Source organism: Staurois parvus, unplaced genomic scaffold (assembly GCF_062004578.1).
Source record: "Staurois parvus isolate SC_StPar_1 unplaced genomic scaffold, SC_StPar_1.0 ptg000086l, whole genome shotgun sequence".
Taxonomy (NCBI): Eukaryota; Metazoa; Chordata; class Amphibia; order Anura; family Ranidae; genus Staurois; species Staurois parvus.
This window is the reverse complement of record NW_028317882.1, coordinates 14,804,260-14,824,781: the sequence shown is the minus strand read 5'-3', so window position 1 is coordinate 14,824,781 and position 20,522 is coordinate 14,804,260. Positions and strand designations below refer to the sequence as shown.

At 40.4% G+C, this 20,522-nt stretch overlaps 1 protein-coding gene across 5 annotated transcripts in view; it reads right to left on the bottom strand.

Annotated features, from left to right (window-relative positions):
* Positions 1-1,467: 1,467 nt before the first annotated feature.
* LOC149468555 (ADAMTS-like protein 5) overlaps positions 1,468-20,522 on the bottom strand; it is a 36,336-nt gene continuing 17,281 nt past the window's right edge. For 2 of the 5 annotated variants that reach the window (XM_089670110.1, XM_089670111.1), the window contains 6 exons: positions 17,431-17,554; positions 16,324-16,407; positions 13,312-13,472; positions 12,991-13,204; positions 8,847-8,918; positions 1,468-1,952 (listed from right to left, as the gene is read on the bottom strand). In XM_089670110.1, the coding sequence (XP_089526236.1) occupies positions 1,645-1,952; positions 8,847-8,918; positions 12,991-13,204; positions 13,312-13,472; positions 16,324-16,407; positions 17,431-17,554 (963 nt within the window). In that variant the 3' untranslated portion in view covers positions 1,468-1,644. The remainder of the gene's footprint in view (positions 1,953-8,846; positions 8,919-12,990; positions 13,205-13,311; positions 13,473-16,323; positions 16,408-17,430; positions 17,555-20,522) is intronic. The other 3 variants (XM_089670112.1, XM_089670115.1, XM_089670114.1) reach the window with 3 other exon arrangements.

Sequence of the window (20,522 nt, the reverse complement as noted above, 5' to 3'; positions counted from 1 at the left end):
AGCAGAGCACATGTTAAAGCTTGTAGGAGGAGTTTTCATTCTTCTCTAGGAGGATGCAGAACCCCTGACCTGTCTGGACAGTGCTGATTGGCCCTGTGCTGATCACATGCACTCTCCCAAGGAAAAAAAAAACTCTCTAGCAATACATACCAAACTGAGCATGTGCAGTGTGATTCGACACAATATGTCTTATCAGGAGAGAAGAGGGGGACACTGGAAGAAGGGGAGGATCAGAGCAGTCAGGATCAAACAGTCTTTTAACACAGTGAAGAGGATTAACCCTTATTAACCCCCTGCATATACAGACTGATTTTACTGTTGTGGGTTTAGTAACATTTTAACTTAGGATTTGTGTTTCAGATCAGTATAAGTGTACTAGGAATATAGGTCAAGGCAGATAACACATATACTTTTACATTCACTTGGCTTTATGTCATTTCTTGGGAAAATAAAATTGTCATCCATATCTTTATTAAGAAATTGATATTTTTTTTGTCTTTTTTTCATTACTGCTCTGATGGTCTCATCTCAATGTAACACTAGTAACAGCATGTGTTATTTTGCTGTGCAGAATCGACAAGCTGAAATATGATCTACATCTGCTTTTAGGGAGCAGTTGGGGACAGCTGTTGATTTTGTATTGTGCATGTGAACATCTGCTCATTCAAATGAGCATAATCAGGTGCAACTGGAAGAATGTTATCTCATAGTAGTCCTACTCTATCAGTATAAGCATTTATAAAGTTACTCAAAAAAAAAAGGCTAGCTGATTTACTAATTTTTAGTATGAGATGACCGCAGCAGTGAAGCACTTTATTTGCTAAACAATGAAGGAAAAAAGAGACTATGCCCTACTTGGAGTGTTCTTTAAGCTGGAAAATCTCTGTGCAGGCTGAGGGTGGGAGTGTATTAAGTCACAGCCGGCATGCTCTGTAAACTGAGTGTTTTGGAACCAATCTTTATTAAATCTTTATTTGCTAAAAAAAAAATAAAATAAAAAGCATAATAATTGCTTAAGAATTCCCCTTTAAGCAAAACATTTAAAAACACCATTCATATTCTATCCGTAGTTCAGATATAAACCACAATTTTTTCAAGGACCTAAAATAGTAAACATTTTCACAAATACTGTTCAAATTGTGTATGTGTTACATTTCATAGTTACCATATCACACATTAGGTTAAAGAAAAAAAGAAAGCAAAAAAAAGGTGAAAAGGAGTAATAGAGAAATGAAGTTGCATCAAAAGCGTTAGTTCAAGCAGGGACTCTTGAATCTGCTTTAGATTATATTTGTCAGGGCTTTCATTAGCTATGTGTTTTATAGGTTATTTACATTAAATTAAAGCCACAAGCTGCAACATTTGGCAGACTTATACTGTGAAACAAATTTTAAAATTGGAAGTCTTATTCCTGGCTTGTGTTGTGCATGTACATTGTATGTTGTAACACAAACCACAGAGTTGGCATTCCAGTTCATGTTTTTATTGTTACACAATATGCCAGACTAAGTCTCTTAAGTAATCCTTAAGTAAAAGTATGTAAGTCTCTTACATTCCGTTACTTTCTCATTACTTATACTGGATCAGGCCCATAAACACTCTCCATCTGCATATGTATAGCAAAGATGCTGTTGTTCGGGGTCCTCAGGAGGACAATCGACATAATCTGTTTAGGCGTTGCATCTGGTGGTCCTCTTGCTGTGTCCATGGCCTGATGTAACTATTTGGGGAGAGCAAGATTCTGTTTAGCGTACGCTCATGGTTCACATGTCTTGAAGGCATCATTATATATTCTTGATTATCTTCAAGTTTGGGACAGTCACACTGGTTTGATACCCAAACATATTCACGGTGTACAAGAGGAAACTTGTTTTTAAATACGTGCTTCACATGTATGTCGTACCGTGTCTCCAGACCGATTTTTCTGCTCCCCATAATCTTGCCACGGATCACTACACACAGGGTGAGTAGGAAATTAGCAAACATAACTACATTTTAAAGATTTTCTTTAAAGAAAAATGTATTTTCAACAGAAATATTATGTTTCCCAAAACACTGAAATTAGTTAAAAGCAAATACTGTATCTGTATTACTGCTATAGATCTAGATTAATGATTGCATTGTAAAATTGGCAAATCTTGCCTATGAATATCATTATGTCATTCAGGGCTTTCTAAATTATATGTTATCAAAAATGTTCATTTAAAGTACAACCTAAGGGCAAAACAATTTTTTCGTTTTGGATGGAGTGGAGAGGGATAAGAACCCCTATCAGGTTTTTATTGCTGTCTGTGCCCCAATTAGGGAGATTCAGCTTATTTGTTTTGTTTACCATTATCATTGAAAGTCAAACGAAAAGAAAACTCCAAATTTTGAGTTGTCACCAGAAAAGTAAAAAAGAGAGCAAAATTTTCAAATTGGGATACTAGTTCAGGTGACCTGGGGGTCCCTAAGGAATTCCCTTAATTTGCAGAGATTTTCTCACTTGTTTTGGCTATGGGAAAGTAAGTGAGGGTAAATTGCACCAATGGGACACAGAAAAAATATATTGATACGAGTTATAACCATTCCCTACTAGTTAAATCCATTTCAAAGTTAATTTGCACTATAAAACATTAGCCATTTTCTATATTGTTCAGTTCATTGAAGTAAAAGTACTTGGTAATCCAATTTTCCTTCTACATCCAGTATCTTCAGCTTTTGACAGGCATGCACATTACCTGCAGCAATGTGAACAGCAGGCAGTCCTACATGATGACCCCAACATCACCAGTACTGGTGGGATAGTATGGGAAGAACCATGCCCCGCTGTCCCAGCACATTTACTCCAGAGCTGCTGTGGTCACATGACCAGTACAAAATAGAGCTTGGAAAATGTATTAGGATATTTCTCAAAAGAGAAAATATAAAACATTTTGTATTTTTTTCCTTACTGAGAAAACAATGTCAGGAATATGTTAGCTACTTTCAAAGGAGTTCACATAAATTGAATTAATCACAGAAGATTAAGATCTATTTAAAATTCTAAATGTAGTCAAATTCTCTTTTTTATTGTATATGCAAAACAGATATATACACTGCTCAAAAAAATTAAAGAAACACTTTGAAAACACATCAGATCTCAATGGGGAAATATATCATGCTGGATATCTATACCGATATAGACTGGGTAATGTGTTACGAATGCAAGAATGCCCCATCGTTTGATTGAAATGAAAATGATCAACCTACAGGGGACTGAATTCAAAGACACCCCAAAAATCAGTGAAAACATGATGCAGCAGGCTAGTCCATTTTGCTGAAATTTAATTGCAGCAACTCAAAATGGTACTCAGCAGTTTGTATGGCCCCCGCATGCTTGTATGCATACCTGACAATGTCGGGGCATGCTCCTAATGAGACGACGAATGGTGTCCTGGGATATTTTCTCCCAGATCTGGACCAGGGCATCACTGAGCTCCTGGACAGTCTGAGGTGCAACCAGGAGGCGTCAAAATGGACCAAAACATGATATCCCAGATGTGTTCTATTGGATTTACGAGCATGGGGGCCATTCAATGGTATCAATTCCTTCATCCTCCAGGAACTGCCTGCATACTCCCACCACATGAGGCCGGGCATTGTCATGCAACAGGAGGAACCCAGGACACACTTCACCAGTGTAGGGTCTGACAATGGGTCCAAGGATTTCATCCCGATACCGAACGACAGTGAGGGTGCCATTGTCTAGTCTGTGCGTCCCTCCATGGATATGCCAGCCAAGACTATTACTGGCTCTCATCAAAGCGGTCATGCTGAACGATGTTACAGGCAGCATACAGCTTCTCCAGACCCTCGAACATCTGTCACGTGTTCAAGGTGAACCTGCTCTCATCTGTGAAAAGCACAGGGCATCCAGCTCTATGGTGCCGGGCAGTGAGCACAGGGCCCACTAGAAGACCCTCAGGCCACCCTCATGAAGTCTGTTTCTGATTGGTCAGAGACATTCACACCAGTGGCCTGCTGGAGGTCATTTTGTAGGGCTCTGGCAGTGCTCATCTTGTTCCTCCTTGCACAATGGAGCAGATACCGGTCCTGCTGATGGGTTAAGGACCTTCTAGGGCCCTGCCCAGCTCTCCTAGAGTAACTGCCTGTCTCCTGGAATCTCCTCCATGCTCTTGAGACACAGCAAACCTAGCAATGGAATGTATTGAAGTGCCATCCTGGAGAAGTTGGACTGACTGTGCAACTGCTGTAGGGTCCAGGTATCGCCTCATGCTACCAGTAGTGACACTGATCCTAGCCAAATGCAAAACTAGTAAAAACAGGCAGAAAAGATGAGTAGGGAAACAAATGTCAGTAGCTTCCACCTGTATAACCATTCCTATTTTGGGGGCCGTCTCATTGTTGCCCATCTAGTGCACCTGTTGTTAATTTCATTAACACCAAAGCAGCTGAAACTGATTAACAACCCTCTCTGCTACTTAACTGACCAGATCAATATCCCAGGAGTTTAAATTGACTTGAAGCTATACTCTGATTAAACAGTGTTCCTTTAATTTTTTTGAGCAGTGTATTGCTCAATACCCCAGGATACTTCATATTCAAAATGGAACCCACAGTGTTTACTAAAGTAATGGCAGTATAATTGTTGAATTTGGACTTGTTAGTCAACATACTTCTAGAAAACTGCTCTAGAATTTGTTGACACACATGTACGGGTCACATTAAGGTGTCTGTTTATGACAGTCGGGCAAAGTCAGGTAAATTTGCCTGCTGTGATAAACCTGCATATATTGGCACATAATGTAAAACCATTCAAAAACTAATTAATGTAAAGCTGTAGTAAATGTTATGTTACTATGGGTGAATCCTTGGCAAATCATTAGTAAATGTCATATGGAAGAGGGAACATAACTTTGAATGTGAGTGTAATCTATGGCTCCAAGGCTCATACAGTAGGTTTTCAGTCAGCTGGGACATTGGTTTGTACTTTTCCTTGTTTGCAGCTCTAGGTTCTCCTTGGAAAGTTCCTTCTAGCAACCCCATTATTAATCAGTGGCCCATTAAGACCACAAATTACTGGTGTGGGACAACTATCAGCACTATTTTAGCAATATTTGCATATTGCATTTCTCCTGTATTCAGAGATCCCAAGGCATTCAAACATGTTTGTAAGTGGAATATTTTGTCCTGGTACTATCTTTGTAAGATTAATGTATAGGAAGGTGCACTCTTAAAGAGACATTTGGAACAGTCTCCTATAGCATAATGTGTAAAGTATTTTATTTTCCAACCATCATTTACTAATGTCTACAGCTGAAAAGGGTGAATTCAATTTATTACAATTTTATTGCACAGACCAGACTAATTTACTGCATGTGCATATTATCACCTGCTGCTGTACTTAAACCGGGTTTTGCCACAAAATTGCCATGAAATTGCCCTTCAAGTTTGCCTTGCAGAACTGGTGTATTTTTGGGAGGTTATTTATTTTTATGATACTTTTTTGCTTTTTTTTTTTTAATCACAGCATGTTTGATCATGCATGCATGCTGCAAAGAAAATACATTCCCTAAATGAACAAAAGGAAATTGAGGAATTTTTTTAATTTAGAGGACAGAAAAAAAGTCACTGGGTCCTTGAAAATTTTCAAAAGACAGTACACTTTTAATTTTTTACTTTATTTTGGTATACTTTTATTGTAATGTTAAACATCACATAATAACAAAATACACCAAGAAAATAAAAAAAGCGAAATGTCTCTAAATGTTTCAAGTTGCTAACCATTGGAAATGTGTTTTTTTTTACCTAATATCTAAAAAAACAAACAAAAAAAAAACACCCCAATAATATAGTTAAAAACATTCAGAACACACCGAAAAACATTCAAGAGCTTTTTTATGCACCTAAAACCACCTAACCTACCCCACTGACTATTGCTGTTCACCTAAAGTGCATTTAGTTAATTTTACTTATGCCTAGATTTAACACTTTAAAATACCTTTAGCTTGAGGATAGCAGAGAAAGGTACTATTTCTGGTGGAATTAAAGTACTGCTTCATAGCATTTAACATTATAATGTAGAAACTGCCCTACTAAAACTCACTAACGATCTACTAACAGCTAAAACCAATGGACACTACTCCGTACTCTTACTACTTGACCTCTCTGCGGCTTTTGATACTGTTGACCATCCCCTCCTCAAATAAAAACTCCACTCTCTTGGCTCTCTCCTAGTTCTCCTCCTACCTATCGCAGCGCTCCTTCAGCGTTACCTATAACGCTGCCTCCTCCTCTTCACTCCCTCTTTCTGTAGGGGTCCCTCAAGGTTCTGTCCTTGGACCCCTTCTCTTCTCCATCTACACCTCCTCCCTTGGTCACTTGATAAACTCCCATGGCTTTAAGTACCATCTCTATGCTGATGACACACAAATGTTTCTACCCCTCACCCCTTCAGTCTCCTCTCGCATTACTAACCTACTAAGTGACATATTGGCATGGATGTCACTCCACTTCCTCAAACTCAATCTTTCCAAAACTGAGCTCTTAGTATTCCCCCAGCCCATGCCCCCTCCCCTGACTTCTACATCAAGATCAATAACCCAATCATCAGTCCCTCCCCTCATGCCAGGGTACTAGGTGTAATCCTAGACTCCCATCTGTCCTTTAAGTCCTAAATCCATTCACTGTAAAATCTTGTAGACTTCACCACCGCAACATCTCCAAGATACGCCCGTTCCTAACCTCGGAAACCACTAAGCAACTTATTCACTCCCTTGTTATATCTCGCCTTGACTATTGTAACTCCCTCCTCATTGACCTACCTAATCGCAGGCTATCCTCTCTTCAGTCTATCATGAATTCTGCTGCCAGACTCATCCACCTTACTAACCGTTCTGTATCTGCCACCCCTCTCTGCCAATCCCTCCACTGGCTTCCCATTGCCCAATGGATAAAATTCAAAACATTAACAATAACGTATAAAGCCATTTATAACTCTGCCCCAAATTACATCACCAATCTTGTCTCTAAATATCACCCAAACCGTACTCTCCGCTCCTCACAAGACCTCCTACTCTCTAGCTCACTTGTCTCCTCCTCCCATGCTTGTCTCCAGGACTTCTCCAGAGCTTCCCCCATCCTCTGGAACTCTCTACCCCAATTTATCAGACTATTGCCTACTCTGCTCACTTTTAGGCGATCGCTGAAAACCTCTCTCTTCAGGGAAGCCTATCCTGCCCTCAGCTAATAATGGAATCTTCTACTCTTCCAACCAGTCCATCCCCCACAGTTACTACCTTTTGTACCACTAGCCCCTCCCTCCTAGATTGTAAGCTCCAAGGAGCAGGGCCCTCCTATCCCTCTTGTATTGAACTGTATTGTTGCTGTATTGTCTCCCGTTATATTGTAAAGCACTGAGCAAACTGATGGTGCTATATAAATCCTGTATAATAATAATAATAATAATAATGATAATAAATATGTCATCCACACAAAATAATTTATATTTCAAAATTAGCAATTTCATTTAATTCTATTAGTAATGGCTGTATGAAAATGTTTGCTCCATAATCATACAACTGTAATAGACTTTTGTCAAATTCGTTCTATTCACTAAACCAAACACCAAGTGGAGGTATGTACCAGCCTACAAATTAGAGACAAGAAGTGCACCTGATGGGGTACTTGCTGTATTCACTGCCATATTTCTTATACAGTATGTGTATATAATGTGTGTATAATATATATATATATATATATATATATATATATATATACACACACACACACACACAAACACATATATACACAAACACACACTGTGTGTGTGTATGTATGTATGTATAATATATACCGTATTTTCCGGCGTATAAGACGACTTTTTAACCCCTGGAAATCTTCTACAAAGTCGGGGGTCGTCTTATACGCCGGGTGTTGTGCTGAAACCTTACCTGTACTTCCGAGCTGACGCTTCTGCGCATGTCTTCGGCAGCAGTAGACGATCGCTGATCACCATTCCTCGCAGAACTGCATGAGACGTCAGATGCAGCCGTTCAGTGCTCGATTGAGCTTGACTGAAACTGTGACATGTGCAGAAGCGTCTTCTTGCCGCTACCCGATGTGTATCCCTTCTCTGCATATCACAGTTTCAGTCAAGCTCAATCGAGCACTGAACGGCTGCATCCGACGTCTCATGCAGTTCTGTGAGGAATGGTGATCAGCGATCGTCTACTGCTGCCGAAGACATGTGCAGAAGCGTCAGCTAGGCAGTACCTTGCAGGAAATACGGTAATTAACATTAATTATTATATATTAATAACTGTGGCAGTTCTCAGATCATCTTGGAGACAGGGAGGGCTGGGCAGGCAGGGAGAGCTGACCCACCCAATCCAAGCAGGCTTTGTTTGCAGTGTGCACAGAAAATACTGGTACATCGCTTGCCGTGATTGGTTGGTAGAGGGGGGTAGTCTTATACGGCGAGTATAGCCCAAAGCCTATATTTTAACAGGAAAAGTAGGGGGGTCGTCTTATACGCCCAGTCGTCTTATACGCCGGAAAATACGGTATATATATATATATATATATATATATATATATACACACACACACACATATACACATACTGTATATATACACAGTATAGTATATACAGTATATACCAGTATAATGAAACAAAAAGGCTTTTAGGGGTTAAAAAAAAATCTCAATTCTGATAATGAATGAGAAAATAACAAAGGCAGCTAAAATAGTTTATGCTTTATGCTGCTTAGAGCATTGACCCTTATGATTATTATGGTTTATGACCACATTACTCATAGAAAGGAAATGACTGTAAAATTAGTTTTTACAATGTTTGCTCTTACCAAAATCACTCTGGCAGTAATGCTTCTTCCTTTGGGATTTTCTTTTGAATGGTACACACTTTTCACACCCTTCTTTAAAAAAAACAGAAAATTTTAATTCCCCAACAACATAATTTAAAAAGATTACCAAGGAAACATAACTATCAGTCATGAAAAATAAACCATACTAGAACCCATTCAAACCACATATACAGATGTGTTCTGTAATTTTATTTTTTTTAATGGGTCAAATTAAAATTCCCTAGCGTGTAATGGATTACTGTTCTAAACCTAGGCTGCCAGATATTATGTAAAAATTAGACTAGTACTGAACAAATATATATAGCCAGGTACTGCTGCAGCCAGAGGAGTGGGCTGTGCATCCCTGCATCCATTCTCCTCCTTCACCTTCCCACTGCTGGGCTCTATTTGACAGGACCGTTGTACCGCTGGGCTGCAAGTTAAGGAGTCTCACGCCTGCTTTTATCCCCTCCCTAGAAGCTGCATTTTGTTCGGGGCAGGCTCTGTGTGTCCTCCCCCACTCACTCTTGCCCCTCTACTGCCTAGCAGCAGTGGCTTTAGACCAATATGTGGCAGAGAGGATTTATCATGCAGCCACAATGGATTCTGGGAGATGTAGTCTGTAAAGGGGCACTGCACAAAACAGGTGAATGACGGCTACTGACTGTAGGACTTTAATACCCAGGATTACCTGCAGGGCCAAGAAAAGGGGTTGGCAGGAGATGAGACTGCCCTGGGCGCAATGGTTTACTGTAGGGATAGGGGCACCTTCATTTTGTTACAAGGCTGACAGAAGTAGTGATAGCAGCAGTGATTTTGACAAGAAGTGAGTGACTGCTGGATATAGGATCCCCTAAGCTTGCACATCATGAATGGGGGGTGGGGGGGTGCTGTTTGACATCTTTGCCCTGGGCACTGGATGACCTTGGCCCAGCACTGATTTCATGTGTCAAGAGGAGATATACAGTATTTTACCAGGCAAATTACCAGAGTTCGGGGAGAACAGCATGAAGAGGGAGAGAGTGCAAACCTTTGCTGGGGTCTGCACAGAATACCAGCCATATGTGGGATAGCCAGTACATGTAGACCTTTGCTGTGCTTGCTTACATACAGACCAGCACCTGTGAGCACCAGAATGAGAGAGCCACTGTGTCTTAGAACCTGAGCTGGCGAGACCTATTTCCGTGTGAAACTGCATCAGAGAGAGCCTGATCATGAGGTCTAAGACTTCTAGGACAATTGATCGCCAGGTGTACTGGAACTGACCCATTGCATACTGGGAGTGGTGAGTGAAACTACAGAGCTTAATCCCTTACTGCCCAAAGATGGCATAAAGACTGATCCGTACTTAACAGCCCATTAGCTTTCAATTGCTTTAAAGGGACAACTTTACATGCACCTCCTTTCCGAAGGGCCCCAACAACAGTTGGCTAATCTCGACAATTAGGTGCCAGGTATTTTAACCAGCACCAGGAGTATTCCTTTGCCAGCAGCGCATATACCCATCCGCTATTAGGGCTGTATGTGTTGAGCGCACCTAGGAACATTGTTTAAGTAGCTATTGCAAAGAAATACAATGAGCTTTCCTTTATGCTATTCTTGCAGATACTGTATAGACTAGTGTAATGGGGTTAGCCTTATTTCATCACAAGTTAATGGCCATAGGTGAGGCTAACCTGCCCATCAGTTAAACTAACATATTCTGTTGTCCTGTTTATTTGTTCTATGCATTGCATTTGCTTACCCTTCAATAATGCATTCACCTTATTAATCCTCAGGTTGCGTGTGGTCTATTTTCTTTGTGTGGTAGAATAATCATGCTTAAGCTACACAGGTGTGAGTAACCAAGTGTGTCAGTGGAGACTGAGTGGCTTCAGGAGTCGAGGCAGAAATTAGAAGACCCAACAAACCAAGTGGCTCATGCAGGGGTAACACTGCATATATTTTTGTATTTGTTTCATATTTACCACTTGCAGTTAACAAATAGTGTACATGCTGCTAGAGCAATTTTATGCTCCAAAGCAAACATACCAGTGTGTATTTCTGACACAAATTCAACACTTGCAGGGTGTCAGATCCTCAAACTTTTGGGTTGCCTACAGTGCCATACCCCCTAGTCTCTACACCATCAAATTTTCTGCTACAAGTTCAAAATTCTTCAATGATTAGTACTGAAAGCTGATAAAAAGTAAGCCTTTAACCATTATTGATTATGTCATAGTATTCAGTGCCGAATATTTTTGTACTTGCTGCAAAAACGATTATGTAGGGGCTGGGGGGAGGCATTTCAGGAGGCATCTCACTTCCAGAAGGGTTGATTTTCTGGCAGAATCTCAGCACTGATATATTTGCCTATGAGTCTCAAGTTGCCAGTCTGTGTTTTACTTATCAAGATAGAAGGTAGGGACAGACTGAACAAAACTCTGGCTCACTCAGCATCGCTGTTGTTTGGGGCAGTAATTTAGGAGGGGCATTGTCAGAACACTGGAGAGCCAGGCTGATACTTTGTGTCAAAGAGCTGTCGGCTGATTCTATGTGCTGCCAACACATGTTCATCCTTGCTGAAGCACCTAGCAGTTAGTAAAAGAGCCCCATATGTATTACTGCCTATGCAGCTTGACTGCATTACAGTAATAAATAGTGAGGGTTCAATTTGGCTTTAAAAAATCATCATATACAGTATATTTTTCTAAATACAAGCAGTGTATGTAGCTAAATTTGCCTTGGTTTCAGCCTCTAGTGGTTCATGTACAAGCAGCAAAAATACCTAATCATATGTTGTCAAGGAACATGCTGATAAAAGCAGAAAGCTGAATGACAGAGAGATGAGCTTATCAGTGTGCTGTTTCTCCTTTAACCACTTGCTTACCAGGCACTTAAATAAAGTTTTTTTTGTTCCTACTATAAAATTTTGCAAACAGGTAATTTTTCTCCTTCACTGATGTGCGTTGATGAGGCTGCATGGATAGGCAGCACTGATGAGGTGGCACGGAAGGCAGCACTGATGGGCACTGATAGGTGGCATTGATAGGTGGCACTCATGAGCTGGCACTGATGGGCAGCACTGATGGGTGGTACTGACTGGTGGCACTGCTGGACATTGATGGGTGGCACTGCTGGGTAGCACTGATGAATCACAGCTAGGCACAGGTGGGTGGCACTGCAGGGCACAGGTGGGTGGCACTGATGGGCACTGATGATCAGTGCCGATCACTTCTCTGACAATTGCTGGTTATCGGCAGTACATTCCTCATGCTGTGACAGCGTGAGGAAAGTGCAGCCGATAACGAGCAACTGTATTTACACGGATATCTGCTGTGTCATTGGACACAGCTGATCACGTGGTATAAGGCCGCTGTGATTGGCCATTTATTGTATCATGTGATCAGCTGTGTCTGTAGGACATGCAGGGGGCACGCAGGGGGTGTGTTCTGGGAGGACGTCCATGGACGCCCTCCCAGAACTAGACAAACGCGCTGTAGCCGTCTTTCGGGTATAGCACGGTAGGGAATCTGTTAAGCTGCCCATAGATGGATCAAAATTCAACTGGTTCATCGGGAACCCGAAGATGTGTGGCCACTCCTGCTCGACAGAAATAGACTTATCCATCAATTTCTGTCTAATGACCTTGTTGAAAAAATTTCCTTGATCAGCAGCTGCAGCCAATAGGCAGCAGCTGCTTATCAGTGTATTCTGATAGCAGAAAGTCCCTGCTGTCACAATACAATGACTCAGTGGGGAGGATTCCTCTACCCACCTCAGTTGAGTGGATAAATTAATCCTCTATGGCCAGCCTTACTTCCCAGTGCCAGGCTGGGGCCTGGGAGGAGACCTGTAGGAATTATTCAACTTCAGTTTAGAAAAAACATCAGGTCTCCTTCCCTCTCAGACAGCACTTTCCTGGTGGTAGAGCAGTTTTAATTTCAGAACTAAATGGGCAGAAAGACAAGTCCTTTGGTGAGTAAAACAGCTTCCTTATACAGTATAATTTATCAATATATTTAGCAGTTTGCCTGATGTCCAGCTTCAAGAAAAAGTGGCTTGCACTATACTATTTGTTGTGTTCGTTCAATACACTGTTATGTGTATATTCATTATATAAACAATATGAAGGTCTGTATAAATGAAAGTGTTATTGAGGTACCTGTTTTTACATTGGAAGGATCATCTAGCTTTTTTTCTGTCTCCATTGTGTTTCCATCACTCCCAGATGCAGGCGTACGTACCCAGGCATCCAAAGCTGAATCCTTGGGATGCTGTGGAGCTTGTATTTGTGAATCCCTCTGGATGCTAAAGTACTTGTCCTTTGGTAGCCAGTATTCATATTCAATGCCTGGGTTCTGCACCTGAAAGAGAACCTGAAAATGGTATTGTAAGTAGATTGTAGGTCAAAGGCTAGTGTGCATACTGCAACTACTATGATTGTATGGTTCAGTAGAAATAAATAGTGAAGAAGGCTTCTCACCAGAATATATAAGTCCTCATTTGTAGGTCCTGGTGCTTCTAGGAACTCATGACTGCCATTATGACCATAACGAACCTCTGTACCTGCTACCCTGTAAACTCCTGGCCTGGACATGGCCCAATTTCCATTGATCTCATAACCCTTGCTCAGGCTCATCAGGGCTAAGGCAAATATGGAAGTGGCAGCTCAATATGCAGAACTGTACAATACATGAACATTAGACAGAAAGGGTTCCTATTTTTTTAGAACATTTAACAGGTTTGGCTTGACATAAAATTTGTACAGAAAAAAAGGCAGATTTTAAAGGGAATGTTTAATTTTTGTTTTAGTGATGGTCAAGTTTAAAAAATAAATTTTTTTACAAATTTGTTTTTAGGTAAACATGAATCAGTGAATATTAACCTTTTGACGCCCGCCACATGCATATATGCAGCTGCTCAGTGTGTGGGCCTTAATGCAGAGAGGCCGCATATATGTGGCCTTGTTAACTACTAACTGTGCTGAGAGCACGCTCCCTGCAAGCTCCCAGCACAGTAGCAGGTGGTGATCGGTAAGCTCCCAATCCATACTTGCGATCGGGAGCTTTCCAAACATGTGACCGCTGTAACAGCCAATCACAGCGATCACATGACCCAAAGGCCCTTCTCCACCTCCTGGCTTTTAGAACCCTTAAAGGGTCGGGAGGCAGCCAGCGCAAAGGGGTTTAAAATGGAACATTGTCTTTTAGAGCCATCAATTCAAATTGTATGGTCTTTATCATGCTTAAAAGACACTTTTTTTCTGTGATGAAAGAAGCCCGTTGTTTATAGAAATCAAATGCTCAAACTGAAATGTATACACACAAGTGAAAAAGACATCAGGGCAGGGATTCCTTCCTTACTGTATAGCTTAGCTTCAATCACAGAAATTGTTCTGTACCACAGGCAGAAACTGATAGACTGTCTCTTTACCTAACTCATGGTGCTCTGTGAACCTTTATGTATTAAATGTTTTTTTTTTATAAAACAAAGACTGTATACAGATAACAAAAAATAAAAAAAATAAAACAAAACAACAACTTAAAACATAAAAAAAACCAAGTTACATAAAATTGATCAAAAACAGCTGATTTTCCCTTTAAAGAGAGAATGTCAGACTGAATACACAATTTAGAATTGTGAGGCTATCTAACTATTCAGGAACAAAAGGAAACACACAGGCAGAAAAGGAAACTTTGACAAAAATAAGAATTTTATACTCACTGTAAAATCCTTTTACGGGAGTCCATTGAGGGACACAGAAAATCTATAAACTTAGGGTTATACTGCAACCTACAAGGGTATTGGACACTGTCAGATGCTAAAAAAAAAAACTGTAGGCCAGCCAAGGATAACTCCTTCCACTACTAGCATGCCTCAGTTTTATAGTAAAGCCCTACTGACAGCATAATCATAAACACAGAGGGGTCGAACCTGGACAAGGTAAAAGGAAAGGATATTACGGTGAGCTCAAAAATCCTTTTTTCCTTCTAGTTCTTTAAGGGATACAGGATCAAGGCATACAGATAATCTTTAACCCTCAAGACAACAAAAGCAGTTCAACTGAGGGAGAAGGACGCAATATAGCAAACAAATGCTTACAGGCACAAGTTAAAACAGCAGAAGAACTGGGACTGCCTGCAGGTCAGAGGACCACCTGACCGTACACCTGAAGCTGGAACAGGCTACCCACCTGTGACACAGATCCTGGAATAATTCTGGGTGTATTAATCACTCCCCTGGGTGCAGATGCTGACAGCTGAGAAATTCTGCCTATCAATTGTCCATGCCTGAAATTTAAATGGAAGACAAGGCTGGAGCTCAACCCAGATAATAGTCCATTTGCCACAGCGAGATGTCTGGTCTTCACTGTATGCCACTACCGTGGTGTTGCCCAGCTGGAGTCAGATTTCTGAGGTTCAGGATCTACAGGTATCTAAGCTGTTGTAATGTCTGGGCGATCAAGGCCACATTGTCTGTCAAAGCCTGCACTGACTGTTCCCACTATGGGGATGCCACAAGAAATGTAGAAGTGCTAGCACTGGGGCCAGCACAAGGTGCAGACAAGAAGCCAAATGGAATGTGCAGAGGACACACAGTAAAGCGCAGGAAATGCTGCAATAGAAATATTGGGACATGCATGTTTACAACCTTGATGTCCTCAGAAACCAGAAAGTGTTCTTGCTGAATGAAGGCAGTGACAGACCTCTCAGATTCCATGCAGAACTTCTGATCCCAAACGAAGACATTCAATGCTTTGATATCCAAGATGGGGTGGATGCCCGCTTTGAGTTTAGGAACCATGAACAGGTTGGATTAAATCCCTTGAAACCATTTGGCAACAGAAACTAAAGAAGTGACACTTTTATCCAGAAGACCCAAGAGGAATCAATGGAGAGCTGATTTTCTGTGCAGTGGTACAGAAAGATAGGAGGTAGGAAAGTGACGATGGGGGAGGGAGCAAAACTCTAGCTTATAGCCCTTGGAAGCCACCTCCTATATCAAAGCATTTGAGATAAAAGCCATCCAAATGTTTGCAAAAGAAAGTGGGGGCACATCCTTATGCAGAGGAAGGTTTGTCTGAGGGTTAGTAGACTTTCAACACCAGACCTTGTCAGAGGACTGGGAGCCAAGCTTAAAAGGTCTGGATGTGGAGGTTGCATAGTGGCATAATGAAGAGAACATTTCTTAGTCTCCGGCAAGGGATTAACTTTCCAAGTCTGTGCCTCGGGCTTCTTTCGCTGGAGAAGATAATTGCTTTTGCCACCAGTAGTATCTTTGGTAATGGAATCAAAGGTTGGTCCAAAGAGACGTCCCTAAAGGCCATGCAGATCAAATGCTCCTTACTTGCAGGTTGACAATATACTGTGTAAACTTTGTATAATAAGTAAAGAAAGCTGGCAACTGACGAGTAAAAGCCAATTTCTAATTTATTTATTTAAATATTATACAATATATTTATAATGTACAGTATGTAAACATATTCTGTTTTTACCCAAAATATTGCGGCTTTGGTCTTTCACCTTAATATGTAAAGCACCAGCTGGAATCCGTGTTACATTTTTGTATTGAAAGAACCCTAAAAGTAAATTTTAAAATGAAGTTAGAAAGTAAAAAAAAAAAAAAAAAAATAGAAAATAGGTTTACATGATTTATGATTTGATATGAACACATTTCCTGGGCAAGTGTTAAAAATACTCTTTCAGTAAACAATGCATAATTGCTTTTAGAATACTAAAAAGCAGTTGCCCGTGCGTATCTGAAGCAGCTTTCAGTATGTGCCAAGTTGTGGGTCTGTTCTTATCAATAGCACCAACACTTTATGTTAAACCCAACCCAAAGCCCAACTCCAGTAAAATGATCTCTTGCTATGGGGCTACGCCTGCACTACAAGGGTTAATTGCAGGTTTGGCTAGGGGGGAAGAAATACTTTTACTCACCTAATCCCCTACTCCACTGGCAGATGGCACTCCCCCAAACTCAGATGGTGGACTATTCCTTTCAACATCAACACATCAGGAATGGATCATGGTATGATGAACCCTGCTTTGGTCTTGATGATGTCAGGATCCTAGACCACTGTAGTGTGGAAGAGAAGGGGTTAGGGGCTGGTCTAGCTGTATGGAGGAGTGGTGAATTGGGTAAATAAATAATTTTTTTTCCGTAGACCTAAACAAGCAATTAAATCTCGCAATGCAGGCGCACTTCCAGTGCCAGAGATAATTTATTAGTTGCCTGGACTTGGACTTAAAGCAATGATTCCAGTTAGTATTTCTAAGTGTCTAAGTGTTAATTCTGGCCATGCTAAAGAACATAGGTCACCCACAACTGAAAATGCTTTAATAATTAACTGCTATCGAATTACCAAGTTTCACAGCTGTAATTTTCTCTCTCTGGCTTGATAGATTTGTTTTTACAGCCTGCAGGCATTGAAAGAATTGTTCCTTGACCCAGTGAGTCATAACTTTTTCAGTTATATTTCAGAATGATTTAAGATTTCTTTTAATGCTATATCAATATAAAGTTCTATGTTTATTGTCAGTCATTCCCAAACCATAACCTACCTAGTTTAGGCAAATAAGTGTGCAAAAAACAACATAACCTGTAGAGGGATAAGGGTCCCGGAAAACATTCCAGATAAAAATGCAGGAGTCTTTCTTGCCACCGCAACTTCCACATGAGTCAACAGTCTCCCCAGATCCCAGAACACCATCACAGCCTGCTGTCTGTAAAATAAGAGCACATGCAGAATTGACAAGAGGCTCAATTCACCTTGCTAGTTAAATTATTGTTGATATAGTGATCCTTGTTTTTACTGTCAATACAATTTTCAGTCAAGAACAATAAGTAACATGTAATCATGAAAACAGTGTACTGTAGACATTAATATAGAATTGAATTGAGACCAGATGTGTTCTAAAGTTAGAGAGTTTATACCGCCTGTGAAGAGGAGAACTTTGGTATGAGGAGGCCAGGCTACAGTGTCACTTACAGTACATAGTTTTGTAAGTCCTAAATTTGTCTGGTAGGTAATGGTGTGTGTGGTCAACAAAGAGAAAATCAACTACAAAAAGAAAGGGAGGTAGGTGGGGAAGAAGAATGCAGTATGTGGGGGGGGGGAATCTTTCAAATCCGCTGAATGTTCCATTCCAAGGTGGTATGCTATAAGGAGGTCAGGGTGCTGGGTGAGAGTTGTTGATGATAATAATAAACTTTATTTTATATAGCACCTTTAAAAAGGTAGCTTCTCAAAAGCGCTTTACAAAGAAAACAAACAAAAAATACACGGGATAAAACAAAGTAAAAAAGGGACCATTAAGTGAAGGCTTGTCTAAAAAAAAGTTTTTAGATTTGATTTGAATGAGTTTAGAGAAGATGACTCTCTGATGTTCCTTGGAAGTGAATTCCAGAATTTTGCAGCATAGCAGGAAAAGGCTCTGTCTCCCATCAAGTGTAGGTGAGTAGGGTGGACATACAGAAGACCATTTGAGGAGCGGAGATCACTAGGGGGTAAGTTGATAAAACTTCAGACAGATAACGGGGTACCAAGCCATAAGGAGCCTTATAAGTGAGCAAGAGGATCTTAAAGTAAATGCGATATGCATTGCAATAGTCAAGTCAGGAGAACACAAATGTATGGATCAGCTTTTCAGCTACAGTGTATGATAGCATAGGACGCAGCGGAGCTGGAAAAAGATGTTCTGACAACATTTTGTACATGTGGACCAAAGGTTAAGCTAGCATCAAATATCACCTCTAGATTTTTCAATTTAGACTGAAGATCAAGTACAGTGCCAACGATAGATAAGCTTCCAGTACTGGCCAAACACAATTTATGGGGGGGGGGGGGGGTGCCAATAAGCAGGACTTCATTCTTGTCACAGTTTAATTGAAGAAAATTATGGAACATCCAAGTTTTTAGATCATAAATACAGTTAGATAGGAGAGAAGCAGCCAAGTAGAATCCAGTTTAGTGTGGAAGTATATCTGAGTGTCGTCAGCATAGAATTGATCATTGAGCCCATGTGATCTAAGCAGTTGGCCAAGTAGAAACATGCTAAAAAGTAAGGGACCCAAGATTGAGCCATGAGGAACATCGTACTTAACTGGACCGACTTCAGTCTGAAATCCGAAAGAGAAACAAAGAGATAGCGATCAGTAAGATATGAATTAATCCATTTCAGAGCCAATTCTGAGACATCAAAAAAGCAATAGAGTAAAAGGTTGTGGTCTACAGTGTCAAAGGCAGAACTTAGATTCAGTAGCATAAGAATAGTTAGTGAGCCAGAATCAGAAGCTAACAGAAGGTTGGCAGTGACTTTGACCAAGACGATTTCTGTTCTGTGAAGTTGCCAAAAACCAGGCTGAAGGGGTTCAAATAGGTTATTTAAAGCCAGGTGGTTATGTAACTGAGATAGCACAACTTGCTGATCAATAGTACCCCAGTTATGATAATTAACAGATTGAGACAGGGAGGTGTTAGAAGCTGCTAATTCCAGATTGAAAAGAATAGCTAGGTCAGCAGAGAGTCCTAAGTCAAAGGAAGAGCAGTCAAAGACAAAAGAACCATTAGCAATGATATGGTTCAGGGTGTGTCCTTTGATATGTATAGGGATGCAAACAAATTGATTTAGGTCAAAACATTCAAGTAAACCCAAAAAACAGTCAATGCCCTGTTTAACTTCTGTAAATTGTACACATTGGGACCAATTTACTAAAACTAGAGAGTTCAAAATCTGGTGCAGCTCTGCATACTGTAAAAACCAATCAGTTTCCATTTTTTTTTTGTCTAAGCTTAATTGAACAAGCTGAAGTTAGAAGCTGATTGGCTAACATGCAAAGCTGCACCAGATTTTGCACTCGGAAGTTTTAGTACATCAACCCCATTTTACTAACAGATCAGCTACTCATCAGTAGCCAGAAGTGAATGCAGATGCCACAGACACATACATATGTCAAAATTTGACATGTGGGCAGGAGCGGGTGACCGAATAAAAAAAAAAAAAAAGCAGCTCAGTACTGAGGACAGGTCTCAAAGACCATCTGAATGAGCACTTAAAGATAACCCCACATTTGCAATAATAATAAGAATATTATTATAGCATACAAAATTGCTACACAAGCCATTTTGTAATGAAATGTTATTAAAATTACCTTTCCATTTAAATCTAATAGCACTTTCATTTTCTAAAATGTTTTGAAAGTTTAATGCAATATGGCAATGTGGAGGCATTTTGTACACCACTGGTTACATAGTTACATAGTTAGTCTGGCTGAAAAAAAAACAAAAGTCCATCCAGTTCAACCAAAAAAAAATGTATAATCCTTTACCCACCATTGATCCAGAGGAAGGCAAAAAAAAACCCAGCAAAACATGATCCAATTTGCTCCTGCAGGGAAAAAAATTCCTTCTTGATTCCCTGAGAGGCAGTTGAATATTCCCTGGATCAACTTTACCTATAAATGTTAGTATCCAGTTATATTCTGTGTATCTAGGAAATAATCCAGGCCGTTTTTAAAGCAATCCACTGAGCTGGCCAGAACCAACACTTGAGGGAGTCTATTCCACATTTCAGCTCTCACTGTGAAGAAACCTTTCCGTATTTGGAGATTAAATCTCTTTTCCTCCAGACATAAAGCATGCCCCCTTGTCCTCTGTGATGACCTCAGGGTGAATAGCTCAACACCGAGTTC